The sequence below is a fragment of the Pagrus pagrus genome (assembly GCF_965226575.1).
Source record: "Pagrus pagrus genome assembly, chromosome: 19".
NCBI classification, from domain to species: domain Eukaryota; kingdom Metazoa; phylum Chordata; class Actinopteri; order Spariformes; family Sparidae; genus Pagrus; species Pagrus pagrus.
This window is the reverse complement of record NC_140203.1, coordinates 8,887,861-8,910,205: the sequence shown is the minus strand read 5'-3', so window position 1 is coordinate 8,910,205 and position 22,345 is coordinate 8,887,861. Positions and strand designations below refer to the sequence as shown.

The 22,345-nt window shown below is 40.8% G+C and overlaps 1 protein-coding gene across 1 annotated transcript; it reads left to right on the top strand.

Annotated features, from left to right (window-relative positions):
- Positions 1–1,459: 1,459 nt before the first annotated feature.
- Positions 1,460–21,602, top strand: lrrc8aa (leucine rich repeat containing 8 VRAC subunit Aa). The gene is made up of 3 exons (XM_084382718.1): positions 1,460–1,615; positions 9,048–11,172; positions 13,101–21,602. The coding sequence occupies exons 2-3, from the start codon at positions 9,058–9,060 to the stop codon at positions 13,374–13,376; spliced, it is 2,391 nt and encodes a 796-aa protein (XP_084238844.1). The 5' UTR covers positions 1,460–1,615; positions 9,048–9,057; the 3' UTR covers positions 13,377–21,602.
- Positions 21,603–22,345: the final 743 nt, after the last annotated feature.

The window sequence follows — 22,345 nt, the reverse complement described above, 5'->3', positions numbered from 1 at the left end:
ATTATTGTACTGAGTTGTGCAGACTGTTTTTATCACCTCAATGTTTGCCAATGACTCAGAGGGAGACAGAGAAGTACAGGCAGATAAGCTATAGCAAAACAAATTCTGCCGCTGTCCCACTTGGCGACGGCCTCGGCTGCTGCAGGAGTGTACAGCTGAGCTGAATGACAATCAGCACAAATGACAACTTTAGTGAGCTTTTGGAGATTGAAGGGTTTGTTGCTTCATGCTGCTTGGAGAAGTGATGGGAGCCTGTTTAGGGGAAACTGCAGTCAGTCTGAAACTGAGAACTGGGACTCTTCCCAGTGCTGACACACTGTCTCTGTGGTGAGGCTACGTGTAGTTTTTTATGTATTCCTACATTGCTGATGAGATATAAATAAAAAGTAGGGATGTCAACATAAGGCTTACATCTATCCTTTTTGATAAACCATGACAGAATAAACACCCATTTCTTTAGGAACCCAATAACAAATAGCAAGAGATGGAGCTGTCTACACTAAAACACAGGATCCCCAAATGCTGCTGGCTTAAAATCACACTCCAAGCTTGTCTACTGTATCTTATACTCTGCACAATTATTTTTTACAGGAAGCATCCATTCCCTATTCATGAGACCTAATTTAAGCAAACATTTATTATTTAATAGGAACAGTCCTCTCTAAAAGTTTGATTGTAACCTTTTATGATGCATGACTTTAGAAGTGTAGGTGATACTGACTACATTTGCCTTCTGGTAATAAGAATTAGAACTTTCTGAAATGTAACACTGGTGAGGAGTTAAAGTTTGGCTAAATTTCACTTACACAGTCTCTGCAATTACCTCGATATCTGGCTTATTATTCATTTTGTTGTGTTAAATACCGCTTTGCAACATTGCCTCCAAACCCTGACCCCAGACCCAAAAAAGTGTCCATACAGATGGATGCCAGCATGATCCAAACAGCCCGAAACACGCTCCAAAATACCCCCTGGAGGAGCAAGTGAAAAATTTCACCTCTGATCCATCCCATTCACTTTGCAAGCCGGCCTCCAACCCTGTGTCAGGGCCAAAATTGTTCCTCCAGAAAGTGTTTAGGAGCATGTTTCAGGCCAGGCCAGAGTCCAACAGTTGCAGCTCTACAATGCTTCAGTTACTGCTTTTGGTGAGGGTTCAACAAGAGGTCACAAATACCCATTTTCACAGTCATTAGTTTTCTGACAAACTGCGACTTTCCTGACTTGGAAAATCACATTTTAAAATGACAAACATCATATGTGTAGTTAATGACACAACTCAAGCGGGATCAAGAAAACATGTGTCTCTCTACGTTCACGATCATACAAGGTTTTGCAGAAATAAGGTCACATTAGGCTTCGGGCCGTTATCATTACGATCAGTGCGCCGTGCTTTTATTTTGATATCGGTCGTGTGTCGGTACTTCCGCCAGTCTCGTGCAGTCTTCGCGAGAGCCGAACAGCCCGCTCGGCTCGTGTCTCGGAGCTGTTTTCTCCTCCGTCACTGGTGAGCGGTGCTCCGGCCCGGTGTCCGACCAGCCGCAGCCGCTGAGAAACGTTTGAGAAATGTGTCACCCGTGTGCGGAGGTGGCGAGAGACACCAGCTTCATTAAAACAGGTGGGTCTCTTCCGAATCCTCTCGTGTGTCAGCGTTAACTAGCTTAGTTAGCTGTGTGTGTCTGTGTGTGTTTCAGTGTGAATTCACTGCCGCAGTTTGCTAACTGGGCATCGGTATGAGACATCGTTTCCCCGTCGCCTCCCGGCAGACTGTTGAGGAGACGACCACCTAATGAAAGGTCGCTCTCTGGGTTTGGATCAGATGTTATTACACCGAACCACTGCCAGACTCTTAGATTAATCCCAGGCGAATATTTCATTAAATATTCCAGATTATATCAGTAACGTTTCGTCCACATTTGAAGGCCAGCAAGGTAACGCTATTCTGGTAATGAAACAAACATTGCCGATAATACACCGGTATAGTAAACAATAGATATGTAATAGCGTTATAAGTTGAGATCCATGTCTTTAACTGTAGGTCCTCAAAAACAATAAATCACTGTTTTTTTAAAGAGGATTTCCATTATGAAATGCAGTGTTTTTTGCTGTATTGTTGAATTAATGTTGCCTCACGGTGTTTTCATTGTGACAGGAATATTGCAGCAACACTGTAACGTTGTGTCACTGTGAAATAGCTTACATGGCTGGTGTGATATCTGTATGTCCGTGTTATAAGATCTTTTATTGTAGTCCTTTCTGATAAGGAGCCAGTCTTGACGTGCAACTAGTCATATCATTCATAAAATATCATCCTGTGCGTTTACAAAATGGTTTTCAGTGGCCCTTGTCTGTGTGTATCATGAGCATGTGTGAAGATGACATCACCACCAGTGCCCTCATGAAAGGGAAAGTTGCTTTTTGTGAGCTAAAACCAGTTAGACCTGGTCAAGACTGAAAACATTGCCCCGTCTGCTCCATGTCTTGATGTTGCAAGTCCACAGTTGCCAGGGCTGGGCAGATGGGTTGAGAACAGAAGCTGTGATAACTCTGTTTTCTCTCGGCGGCCAGACAAGAAGAGTTTTGTTTTTCGAGGAACTGGGTAAATCTCATGTACACACCTCTCAAAGTGTACCCAGTCTGAATGGGCTTTAGCAGAACCCAGCAACAGGCAGGTGACTAAAAACCAGAATGATACATTCACCTCTCAAATACATTAAGTTGTGGAAAGGTTGTTTATGCAGAAGAAAAAACAAAAACTTGTCACCAGGAGTTTTAAGTATTGGTTGAATTTTCTAAACCATAGAGACTTTCTTGTTGGGGATTCATGGGAATTGGCATAGAGGCGATAAAAGGTATCATCTGGACATAATTGTCCACAGTCTTTGTCAATTTCATCATAAAATTCAGTTCAAAGCGTCCCACAGACTCATTTTTTAGCAACGCAGCAATCACTGGCCTTGTTTTACCTCACATAAAAATGATTTGAATAAGTTTCATGCAGTGGGATGTTGGAACATTAATTAGTAGTGGCGGATATCCTGACTTACGGTATGAAAGTTGCCCATTATCAAAAGTGTACATTTGCTTAATTTATGCTATTTAAAAATAATATTTCAACTTTATATCAAGATTCTTGTCTGTCATGATAATAATATTAACTGTATAAATCGTTCACTGTGATATTTTCTTAGATGGTTATCGTACTGTGAAAACATTTCCACATTAAAATTTCTTAAAATAAATATACCTTCGTTAAATGTTATGTTTAGCTATGTACTTACATTATCATAATTGTTTTCAACAATGTTCAATCCCACAGAAATATGTAAGTTTATTCGAGGTAGAAGTGTGTTTTATTTAGTCACTAATTGCCATAACTTCTGGGGAAACATCAAATCATACCTCAGAGAATGAGGAACGAAGTAGGCAAACGTGACTAAACATAACATGAATAAAACTTTAATACATTACCTCCTTTGTGAAGACATCAGATTGATTTTCATCAGCAATAGTGGTTATTTAACAATGAAGACGATAACTCCCATGATCCCACGCTACTTCGCAATGTCATCAAACTACGTCTTTTATTTTCATTCTTTTACTGAGACGCCTCTTGTGGCAGAAGTTATGTACTGTGCATTTAAGGAGAATATAAGATAGGTGCATTAATTTTTCTAAGGTTGTTGAGTTTGTGTGCTAGGTCTGCAAGTAATGATTATTTTCATTGCCAAATAATCTACCAATTATCTTCTCAACTAAACAATTAATCATTTATACTACAAAATGTCAGAAAATAGTAAAAATGGCACAATTACAATTTATTTAACCCCAATGTGACGATTACAGATGACTTGCTTTGTCCAGCTTACAGTCAAAAACCCAAAGATATTCAATGCTCAATTATCTAAAAAAGAAAAAAAAACAGTAAGTCATTGCATTGGAGAAGCTGTCATAAATTGTAGAGACAATTGGCAATCAAGTGGCAAAATAGTTGGAGATACATTTTGCGTTCATCTTGTTATTCTGTCTTAAACTAGTCTGACACATGGTTGAATTTTCCTTTACATCTAGTCCAGCATATTGTAAGTTGCAGCAACAACACCGGATCTGAATATAATGTTTATCATATTCTTTTGTAATTATGTTTATGTTTATTATAATATATAACAACCCCTATTGATAACTCTCATTGGGGTGTGGTGTCAGGATGGAGAAGAAGTCAGTAAATGTGTGAGGCTCTCTGTTGCTTGGACTTTGATGGTCCTGTAGGTATATTCTATGTCTTAGATGGAAATTCCTGAAGTTGTTGCAGGGAGATATATTGAGAGATATACCAAACACAAAAGCAACAATCTAATGGGATGTAATAAAAGTTCAAGCCAAGTATTAGCAAAGGTAATGCTGGCATTCATCTGTCTTCAATTCCATCTATTATCTAAATCATCCTCTTCAACAAGCAGGCTGGACCCTGCCTCCGCATGGATTGGTATTAACAGTATAAACTGCAAAGAGTCATAATAGGATTTTCTCTCTCTGTTTGACTGTTGCTTCGGTCAAGAGACACTTGTGTCCTTGAGGGAAATTATAGCTGGCTCTGTAATATATTGGCTCTCACAGTGGCCAGGTTCACCTGCAGCTCTCTCAGCCTGCGTGTCAGAGCCTCATCCACAGAGACTGCCTACACAAAAGCAGCTCTGTTCAGGGAAGTAATGTGCCTGGATAAGGCTACAAACAGGAAGCCAAGAGCAGAGTCACTATGTAATCTAGTCTTGACTTTTTCTTTTTTAATCAAGTTATAATTAGGATTAGGATATCATCTTCAGGTGGTCCTGTTTATGGTGGTATGGTGAAAGGGATCAGTAAGTCCTTGGTTTAAATTCCTGAGAGATGTTCCTGGGAACTTGGGCAGTGTGATGCACAGACAAGATAAGCTGCTTGCAGACATTGTTTTTTTTCCTGTGCCAGGAAAAAGTGAAACAAATCTTGATTGTTCTTTTTAGTAGTTTACTGGAACCAAATAATGGAAGCCCCCAAAATATTAAAACTTAGCCTTGATTTAAAAAATATATATATATCTTCCCATGGCAAGTCGAAATTGTGAGATAAAAAGTCAAAACTATAAGATAAATGGTGACTTTCTAACTCATAATTTTACTTTTTATCTCATAATTATGACTGTGGTATCACATAATTTTGACTGTACATCTCGTAATTTTGACTTCTTATGACGTATTTATGACATTTGTCTCGTAATTGTGACATTTATTATTTATACTTTTTATGTAATAGTATGACTTATCTCATCATTTTGACTTTTTTATCATATAATTTTAACTTTTTATCTCATAATTATGACATTCCTACGTTGAAAATATTTTTTTCCATCAAGCTTAGTCTTTTTTTTTTGTTTGTTTTAACTGGCAGAAATTGGCTTCCATAACATTGTATGCCAGAGTGAGTTTTTTTATTTTGAGACATGCTACGTGAATCTTCCTTGTTACAGTTTACTTAATCTTATCAGTGCGGTCATGTGACAGGCCTTTTATCTGTAGTTTAAATCTAGAGACAATGCCTCTGCTTCAAGTTCTCTGGCATCTGTATTTGAACGAGTGAAAGTGAGAAGATATTTGTTTAGGTGTTGTTCAACCTTTCGGCCTAATAATGTTATTGTACTGTATATCCGGTTTGGATATGTTATTAGTCGGCAGAATGAATATTGCATTGTTGTTTGTAATACCAAAAGAATGCTCACATTTAGAGGTGTTTTGGCAGCTGTTGGGGTCACTGTGTGCTGTAATTTCTGAGTTGAAGTAACAGAGGAGGCCCACAGCGACTGTACTGCCATTCTGGTTTGAACTGGATAAAACAAGGCTTTTTTTTGTGACCACTTGACCAGCTATCCTCTTTCATCCTTTTCCTGTAAGTCAGGGGTAAGTTGAGCAGACAGGGAGAGGTTTTTTTTGCACGTAATAGCTTAGTCTTCAGTTAACATTACGTTTTGAAACAACTTGAGTAAGATTATAAAAACTGCTTCGATTGCTGTAAGGAATTGCATTACTCACACATTAACTGTGTAAGGAAGTAGTCTATTTATGGTTTGACATATGCTCTCAAGCCTAAATGGACGCTTGGGAGAATGTTTTGGGGTTTATTAGTCTCCTGATTGCCTGATCTCACTTGTTATTGCTTGCATTTTGCCTGAAGCGTGTTCAAGTCAAAGTTGTAGTTGTTGTTTTTGACTTGACCTCAATATCCCCACTCATTCTGATCACAGAACTCATCAAAGATAAGAAAGAGCCTTTCGTGTTTCTGGGTTTTCCTCAGATATTAATTTGTGATTTGACACCTAGCATCTAATGATTGAACTTTGTGCAGAGAAATCGCCGCACATCAGAAGGAGAAACAATGACTCACGTGAACATGCCGTGCTGTGTCAGGACCTGTGGTCCTTTTGCTTCTGGCTTGCTCTGCAGTCTCTGAACTGCAGTGTGCAGTTGGTTAATGCTGGACGCCCAGGATATCCCTGATGCACAGCAAATATACAGCAAATGTAATGACTGTGACTCTTTGTGTGCTACCAGTCTGGTAACCTCCACACTTGACCTTAAACATGCTGACTGGGCTCAGTTATCCTGTCTGAGTCTTTGAGTTCAGTTCCTAATTGTATTTAGGATTTATTGACTTGCCTGAACCAGAGCTTAGAAAGATCTGTGTGTGATTCTGTCCTTTTTAAAAAAAAAAATGGCTTACAGGATGTTTGGCAAACTGCTATACAGTATATTGGCAGTATATTGGCATTCAGCAAGCAGTTCTGTTTTCACAATGTAGGAACCTTAACCCCACCCTTAAACCTTCCAACAAACAGCACTGATATTAAGGAATGGGAATCTAGAAGCAACTGCACAGTCCTTCTCAAATGCCTCCGAGCTGATCGATTGCTTTTACTGATGCTGCCAAGTTTTTCTTGCAGTTGAGAATTGCAAAACAATGAAGTCAAACTTTTACGTGTTAATACTGCTGAAAACTTTCAGCGCAGAAAGATGATAACAGTGCTAGTTGTAATGTTTGTGAAAAGATTATTTTCAAGTAAGGGTGGAAACACAATAATTATGCTGTAACATCTCTCCATGCAATATGGGCTTAAAATCACAGGAATGTGGCTTCCGGTGTAGCTCATGGAGTAATCAGACGCACTTGAGACCACGCTCCCGAGAAAAGTTCTCATTTTCCCACTAAAAACTTCCTAACTAAACTTTAAGTGGAGCATACGTTAGATGAGTGGGAAGAGACTGGAAGAAGTGAGGGAGAGAGAGTCTGCTCTGGATTCCCGCCTTTCGGGGCTCCTCGGATGGGAGCGGGGACCGCACCGTCAGGAGAATGGCGACGCCTCTGCACAGAGAGCAAGGGAGAAACTGCGGGATTTCTAGAGGGATAACATAGAGGAGAACGCCTGAGGTTTTTTCTGCTATACACTAGCAAATGTGTGGTAATTTTCAGAGTTTGATCCTGCCTTGTAATTAATCTTTTGGCCTCATTATTTGATTATCACCGGGAAGAGTGGTCTCAATCACCATTATATTTAAGTTGGACTCATAGGATGGTGATGGTTCTTTTGCTAGAATTAATAACCATCTCTAATATCGGGCCCTCTCTAGAAGAGAGGCTTGACCCTCGACCCTCCAACTAGGTCACTCAGGGGGAGATAGATCTCCTCCTCATTTGGAGGCCTAGGTTTTCTTATGTTTTCTTTTGTAAAATAGTTATGGTTGTTACTGTTCTGTGATCTCTTCTGGGGGAGACCAATATTATATGTGATGCATATGTCAAGGTCAGATAGCTTAAAGATCACATCCTTGAATGTAAATGGCCTAAGACATCCAATTAAGAGAAGCAAAGTGTTGGCAAAGTTAAAAAAGGATAAATCACAGGTTGTAATGCTTCAGGAAACGCATATGTCTAATGAAGAACATAATAAGTTGAAGAGGTTTGGATACTTGAACTCTTTTTACAGCTCCTGTAAAAATAGCAGGAAAAGAGGAGTCGCTATTATGGTGTCTAATTCTTTGAATTTCGACTTAATTAAGAAAGAAGGAGACAAGGAAGGCACATAATATAATAATAATAACGGTGAAGTAGAACCAACAATAGTATCGGATACGGTTAAAGCAATTATGAGAGGGAATTTGATTTCACGGACGGCTTACATGAATAAAGCGAAGAGGTTAAAATATGAAAAATTACAGGAACAATTGAAAAAATTTGAGATACAAACAAATAGATAAAGATACAAGGTATATATTTTCCATGTGTAACACACAACAATCTTCAACTAGCTCGAGAATATGGCGAGAATTCGGATGGAAAAATCTCATACGCTTTTTTATCACCCCACACATAAAGACTAAACAATTACAATTACAACAGAAATGTTGGAGAGGGTGTGGACATGTAGACTCAAATCACTCCCATATCTTTTGGTCACGTGTAAGAATACAATTATTTTGGAACAATGTCATTCAAATAATGGAGGAAATTTTAAACCTAAAAGTACCCAGGGATCCACGGATTGTATATCTGGGACTTATACCTGCTGAAGTAATTGAAAAGAAAGGCACTTACCTCTTAAAAATATTGACAATTGCTACTAAAAAGGCCTTGACAAGGAACTGTTTGAAAAGCGACCCCCAGTTGAGAACCAGTCCCAGTTGAGAACTGGTTCCAAATTAAACAGTGGTTAAACAACAAAGTTTTTGCACACCTGAGTCACATGCATGCCTCCTTTCTACTGTTTCTACTACTTTGTTTAGACTCAGAGACAATGAAACAGTTGCGTTGACGCTGAAAACCTGTGTGGGCAGGTAATTTCCTGTTTGTCAACTAATTGTTTCAGCTTTAGTTCAGAGGCAACCATACAGCAGATTTTCCCATCATTTTGTTGAATAACATGTTGAGATTTACCTCAAAACATTAACGTTTCCAAAATCCAGTCCAGCATGTTTTGAACTCGACATGTCACCAACTAATCCCCTGTTTTCTGTCATTTTTTTTAGATAAACCATCATGATTCCCATCACAGAGCTCCGGTACTTTGCTGACACCCAGCCAGCGTACCGTATCCTGAAACCATGGTGGGACGTTTTCACCGACTACATCTCAATCGTCATGCTGATGATTGCGGTGTTCGGTGGTACACTGCAGGTCACGCAGGACAAGATGATCTGCCTGCCTTGCAAGTGGGTGGTCGACAGGTCGTGCGAGACCATGCCCCTCCCAAATGTGAGCACCGCCTTAGCGCCGGAACCAAAAGGCATTCGGTATGACCTCGACCGCCATCAGTATAACTATGTCGATGCTGTCTGCTACGAGAACGAACTACACTGGTTTGCCAAATATTTCCCCTATCTGGTGCTACTCCACACTCTTATATTTCTGGCCTGCAGCAACTTCTGGTTCAAGTTCCCCCGCACAAGCTCCAAACTGGAGCACTTTGTCTCCATCCTACTCAAGTGCTTTGATTCCCCTTGGACAACAAGAGCTTTGTCTGAGACCGTGGTGGAGGAGAGCGATCCCAAGCCTCTGGGAAAAATGAACGGCTCAATGGACAAGAAGGCCTCGTGCGTGAGTGAGGATGTGGAGGCTAGCGTGCCCATGCTCCAACGAACAAAGTCCCGGATTGAACAAGGAATTGTTGATCGCTCTGAAACTGGGGTTTTAGATAAAAAGGAAGGGGAGCAAGCTAAGGCTCTTTTTGAGAAGGTGAAGAAGTTCAGGATCCACGTAGAGGAGGGTGATATAGTGTACCGTCTTTACATACGTCAGACCATCATCAAAGTTATCAAGTTTATCCTTATTATTAGCTACACAGCCTACTACGTACGCTACATCAGGTTCAGTGTAGTGTGCTCGGTGAACATCCAGAAACTAACAGGGTACAGCACGTTCTATTGTGCTCACCCATTAGCAACTCTTTTCAAGATTTTGGCCTGTTTCTACATCAGCTTGGTGGTAGTTTATGGTCTTATCTGCATGTACACTCTTTGTTGGATGCTCAGCCGCTCCCTCAAGCGATACTCCTTTGAATCAATCCGTGAGGAAAGCAGCTATAGTGACATCCCTGACTTGAAGAATGACTTTGCCTTCATGCTACACATGATAGATCAGTATGATCCGCTCTACTCCAAGCGCTTCGCTGTGTTTCTGTCAGAGGTGAGCGAGAACAAGCTGAGGCAGCTGAACCTGAACAATGAGTGGACACTGGAGAAGCTGAGGCAGCGCATCACCAAGAACTCTCAGGAGAAGTTGGAGCTACATCTGTTCATGCTCAGTGGGATTCCAGACACAGTTTTTGATCTGGTTGAGCTGGAAGTGCTCAAGCTGGAGCTCATCCCCGACGTAACTATCCCACCGATCATCGCCCAGCTCTCCAACCTGAGGGAGATGTGGCTCTATCACACACCAGCTAAAATTGAGGCTCCGGCTCTTGCTTTCCTGAGAGAGAACCTGAAGTCTCTTCACATTAAGTTCACAGACATCAAGGAGATCCCACTGTGGATCTACAGCCTGAAGAACCTCAGTGAGCTGCACTTAACTGGGAACCTGAGTGCTGAGAACAATCGCTTCATCGTCATCGATGGGCTTCGGGAGCTCAAAAGTCTCAAAGTGCTTCGTCTGAAAAGTAACCTGACCAAGCTTCCACAGGTGGTGACGGATGTGGGCGTGCACCTCCAGAAGCTCTCCATCAATAACGAGGGAACCAAGCTGATGGTGCTCAACAGCCTGAAGAAAATGGTCAACCTGACGGAGCTCGAGCTTGTCCGCTGCGATCTTGAACGCATTCCACACTCCATCTTTAGTTTGCACAACCTGCAGGAGATCGACCTGAAGGACAACAATCTGAAGACGATCGAGGAGATCATCAGCTTCCAGCACCTGCACCGGCTTGTGTGCCTGAAGCTGTGGTACAACCAGATCGCCTACATTCCCATTCAGATCGGAACCCTCACCAACATGGAGAGGCTGTACCTGAACAGGAACAAGATCGAGAAGATCCCCAGTCAGCTTTTCTTCTGCCGCAAGCTGCGCTTCTTAGACCTGAGTCACAACAATCTGACCAGCATCCATGCTGACGTTGGCTTCCTCCAGAACCTGCAGTACTTCGCTGTGACAGCAAATAGGGTGAGAGGAAAAACATTCCTTTACATTTGTCCAGTCCATGTTTACATTTTAGTGAAAGCTTGTCCCGTTTCCCATGTTCTTAGAAAGGTAATCTGCCTCTACGCCCGTATCTGTCTTTGTCTTGTATGAATAAGATTAGCTCAAAGGCCAGATAACGTGTTTACAAAGGTCACAACATGTTCATAGGCAGGTTATGGCTTTTAAAGATGTCCACATGACTGAGGCTTTGGCAGATTTGCTCTTGTGTACAGTCAACAAACACTTCCAAAAAATTCTGATTTTAGGTTCCAAGTATAACTTTGAAGTTCTCCAACAGGCTCAAAACGCTGATGTAATCTTGGACTGTTTATCTGCTCTACAGTGACTCACATAAACGAATGCTTCATTCAGTAGCACACAGCAGTTAGTTGATACTAACTGATAGAAGGAAGCACAGGTTTTCACTGCAAAGTAGAGCTGCACAATATACCGCAATGTGTGGATGCGCAATAGTCACAAGACGTCGCAAGACGTGCAATGTCAAGCGAGGCAAATTACTCAAACACTTCATGCTAGAACTTTTCTGGAAGCTCAGTTTTTTTTTCCATGACTGATCTACCGGAGAAGTCTGTTGGATATAACATAATTTAGGCTGATTTAAGGGTTTCTTGATACATGTGAGTTTGTTGCTTTTAAGTGAACCACCAATCACAATCATTCTTGATAATTCAGCAAACAAACCATGGCTTACTTTGGTTGTTTGAATAATTCATTGAGAATATACTCCACTACAAAATCACCTGAATTACATTCTTTCCAAATAGAGCCAATCTAGTTATCTGGTGAAACACCCTGTTTTTTCTTAATATGAAAAAAAATGTGCAGCCCTCCTGCAAAGTTAGTTTTCTTTACTTCAGGCCAGTAAGTAGAGACAATGATGGATTAAAAAGGTTTTTCAAAGCTCACATTTATGTTTATAATTACACGATTTTTCTGTAAAGTCTAATCGAGCCTCTCCTGTTCAGAGAAGAAAACGGTGATCAAAATATTTTCCATCTCCTGTAAACTCTCACAAGAGGCCTTTATAGTCAGGATATTGTTTATTTCAGCTGCAAAGATAATTGCCTTAAATACTTTGAGGGCCATGCCAAATCCTGCTATACAGTCACGGCTGGGTTAGTCCATTTGGCTTTGGGTCAGTCTCAACAAAATGCTCTTTATTTATTAGATGCTCTGAAAAATCAGACAAACAGCATTCTCCTGAAAACACAGTTTTTCACACAGGAGCGTACGGCATCATGTGTTTTCAGTAAAGGCTTCTATTAATGCTGTTTTACTGCGTTTGCTTGTTCACTGAAATAGGTTCCAGCAGGTTTGTGTGCAGCCAAAAATAGCTCCATTAAACGGGACCGTTCTGGTGTCTCTTGTGTTTTTAAGGCCTCTCATGTTTAAATCCTCTTAACACGTTTGCACATTATCAATTCAAATGAGTTGTGTAATTGTGTCCGTGTAGGAGGTTTATATGATTTCTTCGGACATTGTTCATTAGTGATTGAGATTTTGTACGACACAAGGGCTACAAGATTTCATGACTGGTTTTTAGTTTAAATGATTTGTTGATACGTTTAACAGCCATTTTCTTTTTTGTGATGAGATTTTATACATAAAGGCTGGCAGTACATTTTAAGAGTTTTTAATCTTTTTAGATTTAGATTTAGATTAATTGGATTAACTTGGTAACATCTGCATAATCAGGAACTAGACCCGAACCATTCTCTAGTCACTATGGTGGAATCAGCTACCTCGTCTCTAAATAACCTTTGCTCACATCTATAGGACTATGTGTCATTCTCACAGGGCACATGGATTAAAAATTGAACAACTCAGCCCATGTGAGTGCTGTTAACTTACACCCCTCATTATTCTGCCTCTTATCCTCTCCACTTCAGATCGAGACTTTGCCCCCGGAGCTGTTCAAGTGCAAGAAACTGCGTACTCTGAATCTGGGAAACAACTGCCTGCAGACGCTGCCGTCACGCTTCGGAGAACTCACAGGGTTGACACAGCTGGAGCTGAGAGGAAACCGTCTCGAGTGTCTCCCAGTGGAGCTCAGTGAGTGTCGGCTGCTGAAGAGGAGCGGTCTGGTGGTGGAGGAGGACCTGTTCAACACGCTGCCATCAGAGGTCAAAGAGCAGCTTTGGAGGGCCGATAAGGAGCAAGCTTGAGATAAATCTCAGTGGAGAGCTGCAGAGGAGAGGAGTTTGATGGCAGAAACAAATGAGCAGTAAAAAATGATGATCTTTGGTTCGTGCTTGGGGCCTCCTTGCAGGACTTGTTTTAGACATAGCAGATTGAGTCAGATTACGAGGATTAGACCGATCCAAGATTGGGTCAAAAACACAATTTAGATCCCCTCCAAGGATCAGGAGGTGAGTATTCAAGAAGGGGATGTTACTCAGCAATCTGTTAGCGAATTCAACATCATCGAAGTTCGGGGCATATACATTTACCAACAAAACCTTTTTTTGCATTAGGGTACCAGCAACTATGAGGTATCTGCCATTCCTATCAGCGATAACATCAGTGGATGAGAACTGGACCTTTTTGTTAATTAAAATGGCGACTCCTCTAGCTTTTGAATTAAAGTTCGAGTGGAGGACTTGACTTACCCAAGGGCAATTTAACCTATGGTGATCTTTAATACGAAGGTGAGTCTCCTGTAAAAATACTATATTAGAGTTTAAACATTTCAAATGTGTAAAAACCTTAGATCTCCTAACAGGATTACTCATCCATCTGATATTCCAGCTAATAAATCTGAGAGGTGTGCCTGACCCAGCAATGCTGGGATCTATATTGCCATTAACCATTTAAAGAAAAAAAAAAAACAACAAAAATGCAACTGGTCATTGAGAGCCGAGGTGGGACAACCTCCCCCCAACATACCCCTAAACACAAATACACCCAAAGTCCCCACATAACCACAGAACAAAGAAGACAGCAGTGTTTCCCACAATAACCAAAAGTTGTCCACAATGGTGTTTGAACAACCCGGAGACTACGCAGAACAAACAAAAAGTAAGCTAGAAAAAGAGAACAAAAACTCCTGCCGATCTCGACACTATTTAACAGTATGCACGCAATGATAAACACGTTATATTGAAAAAAACTCACATTACAAAATATTGTTTCATCTAAAGGTGAACATTCCAACAAAACAACAAAGATGGCCGCCTTAATAACACAAATCAAATTTCCACATAGATCAGATGGATACAGTAAAGCACGTGAAAATACAAATTAACAAATAACAGTAGGCCCTAAGTCCTGTACAAATAGATGCAGAGAGCATAAAATGAGGTAGTGCTGATCTGATCTGAAGTACAAAAATACAAAATATGGTATAGCCTTGTTATATAACAGTATCCAGCAAGATTGAGGGAAAAAAGATTGCCTGCTATAAACAAACAATAGTGACACTAACCTAATTAGTGCATCAAACCAGAATACCACCTAATACTGCACAGGTAGAGAATTAAGGCTAGTGAGTCCACAAAATCTAAGCGATAATAGAACACAGATCTGAAAAGCTATTGGAGCTCACCCAGAAATCAAGGTTTTGACATAGACGCTGACTTCCTCCGCTGAAACAAAGTCCCCGAGAGTATCCTGGAGTTCCTTTTTAAAAATATCAGCAATATCTTTCCTCAGCGAGGCCAGCAACTCGAGCTTGAGGGCAGCGGTGTCAGGGTTAGCGTGCGTCAAGGCGGCCTCTGCAGGAGCCGACGGCTCACGCGAGGACGTGGTCGCGGTTTGTGGACCAGGCCTCAGTTGTGTCTGAATAGTATTGCGAGTTTTAGAGTTCTTTCCAGACATGTTACGCAGTCCAGAGATAAACTTCCCAACAAAAAGTACTGCGGAGTAAGACAAGACTAAATACGTGACCAAAAAGCGCAGATGAATTACAATTTTAATCGAAATCGGCAGGAGCTTCCAAACTCACGTCCTACTCCATTAAAGCTCAGCAGCGCCTCCCCCCCTTGCAGGACTTGTTAAAGCACGAATGTGGTGCAAATTTCAAGGATGTCTTTTTTGGAGTTTCATGGTCGCCAAGGATCTCATAATCTCATAAACGAGCTCGGTGATGAAAGGTGTTGTAGCAATGTGGCTTTTCTGTAATATCACCCTGAATATAAAAGCTGTAAGGATGCAAGCAGGTGATGTCGAATATGCATGCCTCAGCAGGACCTTGCTAAAGCAAACCTGTTTGTTAGAGAAAACCAAACAAACAGGAAAAACTTTGCACGATTCAGCCTTGCCAGTGAGCTAAATGTGCTCACAATCATGTGATACATGCACAAATTGAACATGCTCAAAGCAGTGTTTGCCTGACGTTCCTCTGGCCTTGAGACTTAAAGTTATTTAATTACTTTTGAAATTTTTATAGTTGCATTTGCGGTTGTGGTGCAGCGTGGCTCAGAATACTGGCACTTGTTAGTAAATAAATCATAGTGCAACTGACAGCCAATTTGTTGAGGCATGAAGGTTTGGCCTCGTGGTTTTCTCCAGGCTCTCGGTATGCTGCTCAAAGGCATCTTTTTATGTGAACAAAAAGATTCTGTGATCAACAGATCATCCCACAGCTGTCCTCACAGCTTAGGCCTTAACTCAGAGGACTGAGGAACTGACATCAAAGACAAGCTGACAAATATTCAGAAGAAAAAATGGGAAACAAACTCTACAGATTAATGTCAGTACCCTGCAGTTGTTTGATTCATAGCTTCAGCCTGTGCGGCAGGCGATTTTTCTCGGCTGTGTGGGAGCTGTGATGGAGAAATGCACCATTCTTCTTGGACTCTTTGTTTTCCTTCACTAAACATCATGTCTTATTTAGGCATGTGAAACAGGCTTTATCTTAATTTTGCATGACTAAACATCGCACACATTACTGGTAGGGCTGACCCAAATGCTTCAAAGCTTCTTCAGTGGTGATTGACCTCAAATCAGTATATGGAGGAGGAGATGTTGCATCTGCTGATGGTAGAAATCAAGCTCCTCTAGCTAGTGTCTTAGGTAGTCTGAAAACCTGTGCACAGAAACACTAGTGATAGAGCATTTCTGCTCCAAATGCACAAATGCGGGCCCATGAGCTCAACTCTTCAGACTTTGGAGGCTGGAACAGTGACGTCTCACCCTCCTGTCCTTGTCTCTCACTAAACAAAAATGACAATAATAGCAAAGTGTATAGGTTAATTATGATTTATCAAGTTTGATAGCTTGTGTTGCCCCTCCATGTTGAAGCTTTGAGTATAATTCTCACTGAAGCTAAGAAGCCCCAAAAATGGTATTTGGGTCAGCCCTAATCACTGGTGTGTCTTACTAAGGTGTGTGAGGTTGATTGTGAGTGACTTGTTAAAATGTATACAATCTGATATCGTCTTGTTAGTGTTGTTCCTGGAATATTGTAATTAATGTTGCTTCGCGACCATCATTGCACCTGACCAATCATGTTTGTACTGTCATAGCTTTGCAACTTGGGGAAAAAGACCATGTGCAAAAATCTGCACATGGGATAAGTTATCCTTTCAGACGTGTTTTATGTTGTTAAATGGTATATTTGAACCTAAACCATGTTTTCCTGAACCTAACCAAGATTTATTTGAACCTAGCAGTGTTTTCCTACCCTAAGTGTTCAATAACCCTAACCAAACGGCAACATAAAACTAAACAGAAATGGGAAATAGTTATAGAAACAAGTGAACAGTATAGTAATGTGTTCCATCAGGATACAAACCCAGTCTGATGGGCCGGAGTCCTGTACTCAGCAATGAAGCCATAACGGTTTGTTCGAAATGAGGGCTTTTTTTATATCTCATACTCAGACATGATGGTCCTGGAACAACATTAATAATGATGTTCAAGGAACAGCACCAACATGGCGATATCAGACAGACCATTAAAAACACAGCCAATAATTTATTTTGAGTTCAGGATACTTCATTTGGTAGTTTCAAAAGCTACCACACAGTGATATCATGTTTGAGCCTGTGAGACAGGCTGTATTGTGATTGGTTCAGCATTGACATATCCTACACAGCTACTGATTTGTTGTTTGTTTAATGATTTATTTTAAGCTTTTTATGGAACATATACCCGTAGTCAAAGATCTTAAGTGACCTTTGTTGGCTAAAATGTGTTGCTTCACTGACTAGATTGTAACTTCACAAGGTTTCCAGTTGTGTTTGCTGTACCTGATTTAAAGCTACAGGGTAACAAACGTTCATAAATCTCCCTGTCAGAGTTGATTTATTTGTCTTCATTAAGTTAAAACATATGCAAGCTTGCGCAGCACTAATCATACAAAATGATTGTAGATGACCAGTAAAACAAACAAGAATCAAGGTACTATTTTAAAATCATGAGACTTTAGATGATTATTACCTCTGTGGCACCTTAAAGTGGTAAAACTCCTGCAGATGTGAGACAGGAGAGTCTTACTGCCACTCTTCAAAGGTTATGTGCTAATGTTGGTGACTCAAGCGCTCGGCTGTTTGTGCGCTAGCTCTTCTATTTATCATGCTCAGTTTGCTCCAGGGAAAACTGAAAACTGGACATTTATCGGCGCTTTGTTTATCCGAATGAGGACAAACAGGAAATTACAGAGTGAAGGAAACAGGCTTTGACCGACCTACATGAGGGAAACTTTTATTCGTAGAGAGTGTATGCAGAATATGTGATTTCCACATCCACGGTCCAAATTAGTGCAACATGTCTGCTTGAAACACTTTTCTTGTTAAGACCTTGGATTTAATAGCATCATTTGGAGTAACCCTGCTATGTTTACCCCAGCCAGGCATCTCGCTGCTAATATGGCCTTATCTTTTACAAGCTGTATGCCCGGTTAATGATCACAAACATACTGTTCATGAGTTGTGTTTTTCATTCATGTGTTGTAAAATGTATGGTTTAATGTCTTTTCTTTCATACATATCAGTCATATGGTATGTGGTTTTATTGTTACCAGATGTTTCTTTTTGATTTTAGCCTTTTGAAAGAGATTGAAGGGAAGTTTGACTGTAATAATAATACAATTGCACCTTTGTTCACGGTGAATTTTGTTTCACTGAGGCCTTGGCTATATCCAAATGCCCTTCTAGAGGTCATTAGAGAGGCGCTCCTGGAAGAGGAGCCTCAGTCTTGAATGTGTTGACTAGTAAACAGTTTTGAAGGTGCAAGCAAAGTTCGAAGAAAAAAAGAGCAGATGACTCCGGAGAAATGCAGTGATTTACAGCAAATCTCAGCTTTTCCATCATGTATAACATTTTTACTTAAATTTTGTTTTGAGTGGCATGTGCACCTTGGTGTATTCGCTGTGGTTTCATTTGTGTGGTGCCAAGTAAGAGCAAAAACATGTTTATGGTACATTTTGCAGATAGTGACCTGTTGGATGCCAAACAATGACTGCAAATAGGCAGGTAGAATAAGTAATAGCACATTAAACTGCAAATACATACATCGTATACTGCAGTAGCTGGCCATAGATATAGGGACAACGTCACTCCAAAGTAAATCTGATATGGTAACACAGCTCATGGTGCAGTGCAGTTGACGGTGCTGCTGACACCTGAAATCTCCCTCCTGCAGTGCAGCACACAGTCAAATTAAGACTTTCAAACAAAGCCTGTCAGTGAGTGTATCAAGTGTGTTTTGGCCTTAACCTGGTGATTATGTTATTAGAGGGTGGACTAATCCAGTGATTCTCAAACTCTGTCTGGCATGCCCTCCTCCACATTCTTTATCAGTCATCAACAATAATAGGGGAAGAGGGGAATAAAAAAAGGATCCAAGTTGAATTTTTCTAGTGAATAAAAGATCAGCAGGAAACATCAGCAAACACTTCTTGTTTGTTTTTCCTACATAAATCACATCCATTAAAGTAATACTCTTTTCACACTAGACAAAGAACTCAGCAACACCCACTAACGTCTGGCTTTCGTCTTCAGTGGGAAAAGGTACAACTGACATTCATTCCCACGCCAGATGAATCTTCAGTAGTGGTGTGCTGATCGATCGGGAAATATCGATACTTCCCATCCCAAATGTTTCTGTTCTAGGATTGATTTTCGGGGGACACCACAGAATCATCACCACAATCCAGTACAAATAATAGAAGGTTGATAGAAACTACTTCTCCTTCTGCTTGTTGTAGTCTTATCCAAAGGGGCCACTGACGAGGAGTAGATATTGATGATGGCTCATGTGTGGAGCTTTGTCAGTTTTGAGAGGGTCAACAATGTTGTATATAATGTGTTTGTGAGGACTTTGAGGTACTGTGGCAACACCACAAACCTTATTCAGTGTCTGAGATTAATCACAAGACAGTATGTAAAGAGTATAGCAACGACAGTCTGAAGAAGAGAAGAAAACCCTTTGCTACAGGTACAGAGAGAGAGAGTACCTATTGGCAACATTTCTCACTCATTCATGTCTGTTTAGGCTTCAGTTTGTGTGTTGATATTCAAACAACAGGAGTTCTCCACTTTTTTAAAACTACGGCGATACCATCCCGGTTTTTATTTGGTATCAGAGGAAATCAGTTATACTGCACATCACTCTGCAGCAGTCGCAGGTATTTTGTCAGCTTAAGCAGTGATGGACACACAATACCTGGATCGATGTGAAAATTGTCAACGTGATGTGCGTGAAGTTTGGTGGTGCCTAAATAGCTCTCTATCCGTCTTGTTCAAGCAGCACTCAAACATCCGTATTGAGCTTGAAAGAGAGACTGAAATAAAAGATATGAAAACGTAACCACAACATTGTCACTGGCATCCATGCTGCTTCATGATCCCTGTTTTATTGCGTTTTGTGATGCCAAACGTGACACATCAGAGAGAGAGAAAAAAGCCAAACTCAATCGGCTATTTTAAGTGGGTTTATCAGCACTTATAAACAAAGCGCCTACGCTAATATTGGTGTAAATATGGCATGGTCTAAGTTTGAGAACCACTGGATTACTTACAGCTAAAAACATTTTTATCTATATTTTCTGACCCTAAAATCATTGATGGTATAGTCTGTATTACTATTTAAGTTGAAAAGTGCCACATAAACCTTTCTCATAGCTTCACTGGGAAATCATTCACACCTTGGATTGGCTTAAATTGCTCTGTACCTACTGATATACTCCTATAATTGGCCTTTCTCACTTTCAGCTTTATCAAGGTCGGTCTACGTCAGCACGATGACACATGTTTAGTCAGCCAAATGTTTCTGGGTGTCACTTTCCTCAAACATTTCCACAAATATTTTCGGACAGGAATGGCCTTAGTTCCTGACCTCCAGAGCTGCGACCGTCACTTCCCTCTGAGTCACAAGATGAGCACATTTAACCTGCAGCCTCACTCCCTTTCCTGCATGTCAGCGTCAGTGTAGGTCTGAGAGGAGGTCAGTCAGCTGTTTGCGGCACATGGAAAAAGGGAAGAAGTTTTGGTGACTCATAAAATTCCCCTTGGTTACGTAAAATTCTTGTGCCAGCACTTTAATTAGTATCATGTCAGGAGATATAACCTTAATCAATGCATTTTAAAGCTTTGTTTCACTCTGTGCAATTTCACCCAAATAATTTTACTTTAAAATTTTGTGTTAAAGCACAAAATATCAATAAATGGTCTTCTGTTTTTTATGTCATGCATGCCTTATTTAGCCTAGTTTGTGTGAGGAAACATGATTGATTGATTGATTGATTGATTGATGCAGCTCCTGTCCCCAGAAAACAAGACAGGATTTCACAACTAAACAGAAACAACTCTAAAAAAACTAACACACTGTAAATGGAGGTGTGCTCACCCTCCACCTCGGGCATTGTGTGTAACAGTACACATCATTGTGCTGTTAGCATCTGTAATATTTCTGTATATTTCTGAGTGGTCACAACAACATTTCACCTGAACCCACAAATCGCATTATTAAAGAAAAAACTGCCATGGTTGCATCGACGTCTAATCTCTACCTATGTATAAAAGGTTTTTTAAATACATGATTGTATTTACTGTGTAAGATTAGTCCATCTCTGTATTCTGATGCCTGTAGATCAGTTTGTTGGTTTCCTTTTTCCAGGGGGGTCACATCCACCACATCCCGCAGCATGAGTTTATTGATTCTGAACTTGTGTGTATTACAGCCATACGGAAAGCCGCCCACTTGACCCCCTGACAACAATCATTGTTGACTGAACTGTAAGCTGGATGGACAGACTTGTTTTAATCAGCACCGTCTGTATCACACTTGACAAGGCCTTTATTAATGAAATGTTGCCAAGTGGACTGAACACTGGCTTTTTAAGCGGGACGTCTGTAACTATGGACAGCTGAACGTTTGATTTCTAATGTTCAGACCCTACTTTTGTACCATTCTGACACATGATAATAAAATAAACACTTAACACTGAATCCTGTTGGAAAGCGTGTTAATTCCTCATCTGTCCTGAGCCCTAGACCCTTCTCTCTGCTGACATTTTGACATTTTACTGGTGGTCCCAGTAAGTCATTGTAATGACCCACTTAAAGCAACACTGTCTGGTAGCGTCTGTGGCCCTGTTACACATCGTTGGCACTAGTCGACCCTTGTCGGCGGGTTTTTGGCAGTTTGGCCTCAACCTCTTCTCTAGTGCCATTTGCCACTTTTTATCAGACATGTTCTCGATTAGAACTGGATGTCCTCTGTCCTGTTTGCAATTGAATCAATTACAGGATTTTGGATGAAACGTAAGCGAGGCAATTCAACAGTCAGCCTTCGTTGCAACTAAATGTTTGGTCTGTCTGGGCCCTTTGACGACTTTAAAGTTACGTAGTGTTGCTTTAAGTATTTCAAGTTCTCTTGGGTATTTTAATCTATAACAGTGCATCGTATATTGTAAGTGCTACATCGTGGGCAACTGGACTCGTTTCAGTTTCTTGAAGACGTTTCACCTCTCATCCAAAATGATCACCCACCTACAATGATGTACTGAGTTCCCTCCCCAGGCAGCTTAACAACCATTCACACCTGGACTCACCTAGCCCTAACAACCCACGTGAAGGCCAGGTGGGTCCATGACTCACAAGTGGCCCTAAGGAATCTGTTAAGGGCACTCCCACACAGGGATTAAAGCCTGCACCTCCCTTCCAGTTAGTTAGAACTGAGAAGCCTCTTG